Source organism: Chenopodium album, chromosome 18, assembly GCF_948465745.1.
Source record: "Chenopodium album chromosome 18, dcCheAlbu1.1, whole genome shotgun sequence".
Lineage (NCBI taxonomy): Eukaryota > Viridiplantae > Streptophyta > Magnoliopsida > Caryophyllales > Amaranthaceae > Chenopodium > Chenopodium album.
In genome coordinates, this window is record NC_137851.1 from 30,874,816 (window position 1) to 30,885,880 (window position 11,065).

The 11,065-nt window shown below is 35.0% G+C and overlaps 1 protein-coding gene across 1 annotated transcript; it reads left to right on the top strand.

Annotated features, from left to right (window-relative positions):
- Nucleotides 1-9,084: 9,084 nt before the first annotated feature.
- LOC145590772 (uncharacterized) lies at nucleotides 9,085-10,821 on the top strand. The gene is made up of 2 exons (XM_081647170.1): nucleotides 9,085-9,244; nucleotides 9,476-10,821. Exons 1-2 carry the CDS (start codon nucleotides 9,188-9,190, stop codon nucleotides 10,421-10,423), a joined length of 1,005 nt encoding a protein of 334 aa, XP_081503296.1. The 5' UTR covers nucleotides 9,085-9,187; the 3' UTR covers nucleotides 10,424-10,821.
- The last annotated feature ends 244 nt before the right edge of the window (nucleotides 10,822-11,065 follow it).

Genomic DNA, 11,065 nt, shown 5'->3' on the forward strand with positions numbered 1-11,065 from the left:
CATCCATGACAACACACGAGCTTTTGGCCTTTCCCTTTGTTTGTGGAGCATTCCGACCATGCTCCCACCCAAACACAACACCCTGGGCTTGCTTTCCATGCACAACACCCTTGTGCACATTCTTCACCCACACAACATCCTTGTGTGTCTTCTTCACATCACTCATAACTCCCATGTGAGCTCCCTTCTTTTGGCTCGTTTCAACAAAGGACACCATCTTTAATGAATCACATCCCCCTTCAACACCTACACATGTGTTCCCCGAGGTGTACAAGGAGCCATTCAATGTCCCATGAGCTTCAACAAGAGCTCCCTTGACAATCCTCCATGACCCCGCTCTCAAACACAACCTTGTAGCCGGCTTTGTCGAGTTTACTAACGGAAATCAAGCTTTTCTTCAACTTTGGGATGTACATGACATCCTTCAACTCCAACAAGCCTCCATTCATGAGCTTCACACTCACATCCTCACTCCCCATGACTTCAACACATTCACCATTTGCAAGGTGAAGATCCTCAAGCTTTTCGGACTTGAAGCTCCGAAACAACTCCTTACATGGAGTGGAATGAACCGAAGATCAGGAATCAAGAACCCAAGCATCCACGGAGCACTCCGTGCTTACACACAAAGCATCCGAATCATACTCCGTCATCGAGTTTGTGGATGCATCCTCATCCTCATCACTCCCTTGGCTCTTTCCCTTCCCCTTCTTCTTAATCTTGGGGCAACTTCTCTTCACATGCCCCTCACCGCCACATCCCCAACACAATACATTGGCATTCGATCTTCCCGGCCCTCTACTCTTCGACCTCCCATGATGACTAGCACTCCCACCTTGTTGTCTTCCCTTTCCCTTACTCTCAAACGCATATGCCTCACCGGATGACTCCTTGGATTCTCTTCTTTGAGTGCTCTCACTCAAAATCAAATCCCTCACATCATCACTCTTTAGCTTCGTCTTCACCGAAGAGTTGCTAATAGCGGCCACCACCGTTTCCCAAGATGTAGGCAATGAGGACAACAAAATCAATGCCTTCACCTCATCATCGAACTTAATCTCCACCAAAGACAATTGGCTCAACATCGAATTGAACTCATTTATGTGTTCCGCGGCTGAGCTACCATTGCTCATCTTCAAATCAAACAATCGGCGCATCAAGTAAACCTTGTTCGCCGCCGAGGGCTTTTCATACATACTTGATAGAGTTTTGATCAAACCCGCCGTTGTCTTCTCATCCTTGACATTGTAGGCAACATTCTTAGACAATGACAATCTCACTACTCCAAGTGCCTTGCGATCCAAGACCTTCCAATCCTCCTCCTTCATACCGGAGGGTTTCGTTTCTTCAAGAGGTTGATAAAAATCCCTTTGGTGCAAATAATCCTCTATTTGCATCTTCCAAAACCCAAAATCTTTTCCATCAAACTTCTCAATCCTTACTTTCCCGTCTTCCATTGTTAATCAATCCCAAAATTCAAGATTTCAAATTCCAATAACAAACAATTGAAATTCCAACAAACCACTCAAATTTTGAACACCTACAACACCAAAAAATTGAAACTTTAACACCAAAGAATCAAATTTTGGATTTTCAATCACAAACAACAAGCAATTCCACACAAACTAATCCAAAATACCGCCAAATTAAACCTGGCTCTGATACCAATTGAAAGGATTAAGTATGTGCTAACAAGTTTATGATTAATGACAATTAACAACAACGAAGAACGAAAGCAAGTGAAGCAAAGAAACAAGAACGAATTTACCGTGGGAACCCGAGTGCCGAGAGAAAACCCACCAATCTACTATGGAGTAACTTGATGATGATGATTACAAGCTCTAAATACATCATGAAAGCTCACACCTCTCTTAATTCACTCTCTTAAACCCTAAGAAGATGAACTAATCTCAAGAGGCTTTTTCTCTCTCTTCAATCTAACATCATGACCTAATTAAAGACATACATGAGCATATATAGTCCAAATACAAGCAAATAATCCAAGGGCTAAGATTATAAGTTACTAACAAAGGAGAAATCAAGACCGTAAAACCAAGGCTCAAGTGCAAAAAATAGAGCCATGAGAAACTCAGTGGAGCGGGCGCTCCAAAGGACAGGAGCGGGCGCTCCAGTAGACTGGAAGAAAATAGCCAAAACGAGCCTCGAAGGAGCGGGCGCTCCACAGAGAGGAGCAGCCGCTCCACCATAGAGGAGCGGCCGCTCCGTATTCTTCTGCTGGAAAACTTCTCGTAAAACAGCCATATCTTCCTCGTTTCTTGGCCAAATTGAGCTTATGACCAGTCGTTGGAAAGCTCTTGAGACGAGCTATCATCTCCAACTTGAATCATCTCAATATCATTTCTAGATCTTGAGATATGCCCATTTAAAGTTAACCCGTGTCTTTCATTGTTGCTTTGTACCAAGCAAATAACCCATAGCTTAACTTCCAAAGCTATGCTCTCCTTTGCCATCTTGAACCACTCTCCACACACTACAAAACCCAACACTTCCCACCTTGCATTTATGGGTTCTAGGATCCAATTTAAGGGATTTATTTGAAGGATTCCTTATCCCCCACCCTCTTAAGTGAGCCCGCTTCTCCTTAATAAAATGATTCTTCCATTTCATCATCCCAAATCCCAAGTTAGACACGAGACTAATAGCTCACCCCTACGAACTTGTTCATTAAGCAATTGGACAAATTTGGACAAAAGCTTAAGGTTTTTTACGAAACAAATTTTACTCGAATAGTTTTGTGTTCGGCTCATTAATGTTTGCGAACATCTTGTTTATCACTCATCAATAGGTTGTTTATAGCTCGAAAACAATCTTATTTATTTTGATAGAATAATACAAAGATCAATCCTTAAAAGTGACCCATTGTTTTTGAACTTTCTCTTTGGTTATCAATATTTCTTTTGTTTCACTTAAAATGTGGTATTAAAAACTAAATTTTGTTATTGACAACTGTTAAAAGAGTTGTTAACTCAAACTAAATTAATGATCTTGGTGTTGTTTAGAATGACACAAATTCCATTTAAAAATGTTTTTTTTTCTTTGTCCATCATATGAACCAGAATAAACTAGGACTAGGAATTCAATGAGAGAGCCAGAGAGGAAGGAAAAGCAATTTGTCAACAGCAACTTGTGTCATTTTGGTTTAAATTACTTAGTGTGTTTGAAATCACTCTTTTAAAAGTTATTTATGATGAAAAATAGTTATTAATATCACATTCTCAATTGTATAATAGAAAACACATGTTTGTCATTGAGAATTAAAATTAAGTTTCCTTACCAAAGAGATAGAAAAACACAAAACATAGGGTTACCCTACAGAAATTTTATTAGATGAAAAGATACACAAGTATTTATTTGGTATAGATTAGAAATGGATTTATTAAGGTTTTTCACATATCATTGAAACAGTTTCAAATTGGCAACAGTTTTGGGTATTCAATGGTTTATACTCCCTTCGTTTTTAAATACTTGCTCTACTTTTCTATTTCGGCCGTTTTTATATACTTGCTCTATTTCCTTATTTGGAAAGCTTTTATAATTTTTAATTAATTTCTCTCACCCAATGGACCCAACAATATCAATTCCATATTATCTCTCATTCAATTCTCTTCACTACTTTTGGGTTTTTACAATTTTTATTCTTCTACCAACCCCACTACCTTCATATTTTATAACTTTTTCTAATTTTCCCTAAAACTCCGCGCATGGAGAAATAGAGCAAGTATTTAAAAACAAAGGGAGTAATTGTAATCGATTTAGATGTGTAATGGCCTAAAGGTTGAAACAAGTCAATATATTTGAACGAAATTCCTTAAGAATATTAATAATAACGTATATCATACAAAGGCAACCGTTTCTGGTCAAAATGATATAAGCTCATGGAGACATATACAAGACATAATCAAACAAGGATAAATATATATAATGATTGTTTTCACTATTCTATAAATGGATGGTGGAGTTGGAATCTAATTCCTCCTATCTGATGTGATCTCCACAGATAAATGGTCTTTAGCTGATTTTCATGCAAAAAAGTGGATAAATCCCAATGACGTGGCAAATAGGAAGCCTAGAGATTGCAAATTCTTTCCTTTTTACTCTTTTTTAGCTGCCAAATTCCATTACTTGACCCAATTCTCTTCAAACCCCACTTAACTTTGAACTTCTGACAAACGGCGCTTATTTACTAGTTGTACATGTCATATTAATAGTGTTAATAAGATAAAAAGATGATAATAGACATTACACAACCAAAATATACTTCCTCCGTTTCTTTTTACTTGCAACACAACCTTGTGGCACGTGTTTTGAGGTTGGGTTTATGTAATGTAAACGGATAAATTATTCATTATAATTTTTACAAATGATATTTAACCCTATTCTAATCTTCGTGTAAAAATTATATTGATAAAATCGCTCGTTTACCCTCACTAATCATCTCCTAAAACTGCGTGCCTAAAAGGTGTGTTGCAAGTAAAAGAAAACGGAGGAAGTATATGGTCATGTGACTATACAATATAAAGTTGATTCTATGTTAGATTCCAAATTACTTGTTTATTAAACATCAACGTTAGCTCTTTTGTACGTTACTTTTTTTTTTTTTTGCTTCTTTTTAAGCTCTTAATTATCAAAATAAATTTGTTTTTATTTGGTGAACATGGGTCAATGAGTTGTTCTTAGGACTTAAGTTATTGTACAAATTGAAACCTTTTTAGAAATAATGCTTTGAATAGTTTGATGCGACCAAATTATCTTATACTTTTAGCAAATACAAAAATGAAATTTTAGGATTTTGGATGTCATAAAACTTGGCATTACTAGAAAAATTGTGGTGTAATAAAACTTTGGATTCATTGCATGTTAAGGAATTAGCTAATGATTGGAGTCTTCGAGATATGCTCACTTAGAGCGATTTTATCCTCTCCATTCTATAATATCACTATTATATTCATTCTTTGACATCCTTATATTTCCTTATGAAAAATTGACAATATTCACACTTGCGGTGAAAAGAATGAAGTGTGAGAAGGGCTTCTTTGCCTTCAAAATTAACCTTGAAAAAGCTTATGACAAAATTTAGTGGCCCTTTCTTAAGCATTGCTTAGCTGGCCATTGTTTCGACGAGGTATCTACAAATTTAATCATGATTTCTAACTCTACAATCTCTACTAAAATCCTCAAGATTGGTAATCGAATTAAGCTCTCCCAAAAACCTTCTATGGGTGATAGATAATAAGTAGTCTCAATTTCACTCCATCTTATCTAGAATTCTTATGAGTAATGTCTTTGACATCCTCCCTTCAATTTCTTTTTTTATTGTTAGGTTTTTTTTTTTTTTTTTTTTTTTTTTTTTTTTTTTTACATTTTTTTTCTTTTTTAAATTTTGGTATGTAGTGGCTAATCAACAACCTAGCTTGGTATTGTTAATACCAATACTCTTGGTTCACATTCTAGACACCTACATCTTACTCCTCCCTCATCCCGTCACTTATATACTTCCTTCGTCTCACAGATATTGCAACAATTATCATTTTAAGAAATTTCACAAATATTGCACTGTTTCTATATTTACACATGTTTTCTCACTTTCTCGTTATATACTTCCTTCGTCCCACAAATTAGGGGTGTCTATGCGGTTTTCGGTTTGGATTTTGGCCAAATTCTATTCCAAAATAAAATTTGGTTTTTAATTTCAAATCCAATCCGATCCGAATTTCTCATAAATCCAACCAGATCCGATCCAATCCGAATTACAATTCGGCTATTTGGATCCAATCCGAAAATCTGGTCTAAAGTGATTATAAAAATAAAAATGCAATTATAAAGTTGTACATTTATTAATACAAGTATTGAAAACATAGTTTTGCAAAATTTATATTAATGTAATTATCAACATAATTTTACATGATTAATATGAACAATCATTGTTTGTAAAAGTATGATTTGATATTTTGGTTAATTCTGTTTTTTGATCCAAACAAGGTCGATCCGATCTGATTCGAAAATTCGAATTTTCAAAGAATTTCACTCCGTTCCGATTTGAATTAAAGTTTGGATTCAATCCGAATTAAGAATTCGGTTTGGATTGGATTGGAATTCGATTTGGATCGGATTGGATTTCGGTTTTTATACGAATAATGGACACCCCTACCACAAATATTGCAACAATAATCATTTAAAAAAATTTCACAAATATTGTAATACTTCTATATTTACACATGTTTTCTCTTTTTCTCTTTCCTTATCACAGGAGTCCCTATTTTTAATCCTCTCTATCTCTCTCCTCTTTTTAAAATCTGTATCTTATCCCCATATTACAATATTTGAGAAATAAATGAAGTAAATATAAAGATGATAAACCAAACCCTAGAGCCCCGTCATGCAAATAAGGATGGTCATGCCATGAGATTTACCTAATTAGTAATATATTAAACACTTTTGTTCAAGAATATAAGGTTATCTAAACTTCTAGACTCGTTGTGAAGCTTGCCAAAGGTCATTTAACGATTGAAGGACTACTAATTAAAGTATGTTTCATTATTTTGAGACAAAAGTTTTGATGACACAAGTATAGACTCACTAGACTCCATCTCTACTAATACCCTAAACTAAATTTGTCTAGACAGTTTGTCTTTAATATCATATTTGTTATTTTATTTTTTTATTTCTTTTTGCACAAATATAAGCATTAGCAAGTCTTATATTGTGTGTGATCAACCACATAGTATGATTACATTTGTTTATAAAAGTATTTTAAATCTCAATTATTTAAAGGATAGCTTTATTTCGTCCATAAGAATAACATCATTTTATTATATGACTAACATTAATTAATTTTTTATTTTTTTTTAATAAAAAGTCACTTTATTTATTTATTCAAGTAGTATAATCACTCATATATCTTTAATTTTGACTATTAAAGGAATAACTCAACTTGTTAATAAATTAAAAATAACCTTAATTTTCCATTATTGTACCCTCTCACGCATCTAGGTAACTCCAATTAGTAATGGTATTCGAATTTTAATGAAAACCTTGAGACAAATCAATCTTTGTCAAATTTTACCTGACTATTCTTGGTTGAGATTCTAAGGTATTTTATGATTTTGAATATAGAAGTTCCATTCGAGTCTCTCCATCAACATATACTTGAGAGTAAGAGATCCCTCACCGTTCTCTCTACTTTTAAGCATTGACTTGTACATCTGCGTTGATTGACTTGTACATCAGCGTTGATTAATAAAAGAGTGTTATTAGTAAATTTTTCCTCCAATAAAACAAAAATTGAGAAGTCAAATAAGACCCTGTTCACTTCACCTAAAAAAATAATATTAAGTAAAAATAATTTCAGTTTAGTAAAAATAATTTCAGTTCAACAAAAATAAGTTCAGCTCATCAGTAAAATTCAGTAACTTTAAAGAAGAAATATAATAGAAAATCAGTAAAAATGATTCAGTTCGGCAAAAATAATTTTAGTTCAGTAAAAATAATTTAATTTCAATAAAAATAATTTCAGGTGAGTTAAAATAATTTCAATTTAGCAAAAATAAGGTGAAATGAACATGGTCTTAGACCTCATATATATTTATGTCAAAGACCCCCAATCATTTAGTGATGAGAGGCTTCAATGTAATGTAAGACCTCAAGGTATAGTAACCGGTGATTCCCTAACCAAGTACACCGAATTCTAAACTTTGGTTATACAAGGTTTTTCGGTGTGGCAAACCACATGGTGAGGCAGGGGTTACTTGTAGGTTGTAACTGGTTTTGTCAAAGGTTACTTGTAGGTGTTACTTGTATTTTGGGGTTACTTGTAGGTGTTACCTGTATTCTGAGTAACCCCTACAAGTAACCCCAAATTAAACCCTCATACCAAACCAGTAGCACCTGACCAAAACCAATAAGACCATACAAGTAACCCCAGAATACATTATACAAGTAACACCTACAAGTAACATCCCACCAGAACCAATAACACCCTACAACTAACCCCAGAATATAAGTAACACCTACAAGTAACACCCTACAAGTAACCCCTGCCGCACCATGTGTTACTTGTATTTTGGGGTTACTTGTAGGTGTTATCTGTATTCTGAGTAACCTCTACAAGTAACCCCAGACCAAACCCACTTACCAAACCAGTAACACCTGACCAAAACCAGTAAGACCATACAAGTAACCCCAGAATACATTATACAAGTAACACCTACAAGTAACATCCTGACTAGAACCAGTAACACCCTACAAGTAACCCCAGAATACAAGTAACACCTACAAGTAACACCCTACAAGTAACTCCTGCCGCACCATGTGTTACTTGTAGGTGTTACTTGTATTTTGGGTTTACTTATCGGTGTTACTTGTATTTTGGGGTTACTTATAGGTGTTACTTGTATTCTGAGTAACTCTTACAAGTAACTCCCCCATACCAAACCAGTAACACATGACCAAAACCAGTAAGACCATACAAGTAATCCCAGAATACAAGTAACGCCTACAAGTAACACCCTGATCAAAACCAGTAACACCCTACAAGTAACACCAGAATACAAATAACACCCTATAAGTAACTCCTCTCACACCATGTGACCAGCCACATACAAATATTTGTAATATATATATATATATATATATATATATATATATATATATGCGCAAAACATAATAAAAGTAATTATTGTCATATTGATTGAGGTTTAATTAACTTGAAAATAGAGCAAGAAGTAGATCTTCCCGCCCCCCCAAAAAAACAGCCTTCACCCAAAATCATGCAAGCATAAATAAACAGACAGAAGTTCAAATGTTATCAATCCCATGCTCATGATTAATTCACCCTTTTTCAAACACTTCGAATCTCAGTTAAAAAAAAAAATCTAAAATATTTTTAAAAAAAAAAAAAATAAAAATAAGAAAAGCAAAAGTTAGTATTTTAATGGAAGAAGAGAGAAGCACAAAAATATATACTCCCATTATATCCTCCTCTCTTGAATTCTCATTCATTCATTCACTTTATCTTTTTCATTCTTTCTTTCTTTCTCCACTTTGCTTCTTGCTGATGTTTACTCATCACCTCCCTTTCTTTCCAACTCACAAAGAAGAAAGCTTACTTCACTAAACTTAACTTATTATTAGCTTATTATCTTAATTACTTTGATTCATTTTTATTAACATGGTTTTCTCTTCTCTTCCACTCTACCATCATCTTGATTCCTCGAATTGGCATCAGGTCTGTTTATTGCTTAAAACAATTCTTCATTGTTCGACTTTTTAACTTGTTTTATTAGTATTGGATGAAAAAGAAAAAAAATAATAAAAGCATCAATTTAAAGATGTATATTATTCCATCTCTTTATTTTTATTCGAATATACGCAGTTATATTATGTACTTATTATTGCTTCTTCTCTAAATTTATTTATTTCTTCGGTTTTTTTTTTTTTTTTTTTTTTTTTTTGACAGCAATCCAATGACCAACATCATCAACAACAACTGATAATTTCTGCTCATCATGAGGCGGCTAATGGTGGAGAGCTTCCAGGAGGAGGTGGAGGAGGTGTCGGTGGTGGGTCGGCGAGCTCGATCAAGCCTAACTCAATGGTTGATCGAGCTCGCCAGGCTCAGATTCCTCTTCCTGAACCAGGTCAGAAGTGCCCTCGTTGCGAGTCTACTAACACTAAGTTCTGTTACTTTAACAACTACAGCCTCTCCCAGCCTAGACACTTCTGTAAGACATGTAGGCGGTACTGGACTCGAGGCGGTGCCCTTAGGAATGTTCCGGTAGGTGGTGGGTCTCGCCGGACAACCAAACGAAGCAAAGGAAGGAGCAGCAGCAGTGGCGGTAACAACAACAACGCTAGCAATGGATCGTCGAGATCTCCGATTATTAGTGGTGGTAGTACTACTTCAGGAGGATCTTCTTGTTCCACAAGTTTGTTTTTTACTCCTAATAATATGCCTCAGTTTCCATTTTTGCCCTCGTCTTTGCATCACCTAGGGAGCTCTAACCCTAATGGCATAGGGTTGAGTTTGTTGGGTGGTGGAGGGGCAGAAATGGAATTTCCATTTATGGGAAGTTTTGAAGGTTTAGGAAGAATCAATGGAATGATGCAACACATGCACCCTTTTGAGAATACCACTCCTGGAAGTGTTGAGCTCTTGGGTGGGAGGCTAGTGCCTAACTACCACGCCGCCCTTCAATCGAAGCCACTAGATCCAGAAGTCCTTGATCGAGTGGCATCTGTTAAACTTGAGGATTCCCAAAGGTTAAACTTAGCACATAGTAAGGATTTCGAGGTTGTTCAACCTAGTGAGCATCATCAACAATACAATTGGAACTCGAGTGTGTGGACTACTAGTGATCTTTCTGGTTATAATTCTCCATCTTCGACTAGCCATCTCTTGGGGTAGTTTTAAAGTAAGTCCTAGAATTATTAGTTACTATATTGTATTAATTAACCATCTAATTATCCAGATCCATTGAGGATAAAAAGATAGGGTTCCAATCTACCATCTACTTAGTTAGTTCTTCGTGATCAATCGAGTTTGGGTTTGATTTCTTTTATTTGTTGTACTAAGAAAAAGTATATGTTTATAGGGTTAGTTATAGTTAATTAGGTTGATTATCTATCATCTTTGTTATCATGACATGAAATGAAGCGGATTGTCATGATCTTTACTGAAACATTGGCCAAACCCTTGGCTTGAAATGTAGCTAATATCATATCATATATATAGTACTTAATGAGTTGTACTGTGTTTCCAAATTTCATTATTTGAAGAAATCAATGACAACAGTTTTTTCTGGATGTTTCCAACCATCATAAATTTGCATCTTTTGTACTCTCTTAGTCGGAATTAGTTGTTGTATTACCGGTAAAACTTACACTAGCTAGTAACGTGACTATTAATTCTAAACTAGTAGAGCGAGCATTACTTTTTTGTAATTATATTTTGTTTAATGGGTATTATGAATGAACCCTACTCCATATTCATTCACATAATCACATTTACACAATTCTAATGATTGAATAAACTATTGTAGCATTATGG

Excerpts from the sequence above, each read along its gene's own strand:
- LOC145590772 (XM_081647170.1), top strand. The coding sequence starts at position 9,188 with ATGGTTTTCTCTTCTCTTCCACTCTACCATCATCTTGATTCCTCGAAT. Across the intron at positions 9,245-9,475 it reads ATTCCTCGAATTGGCATCAG|CAATCCAATGACCAACATCA; the intron begins GTCTGTTTATTG and ends TTTTTTTGACAG.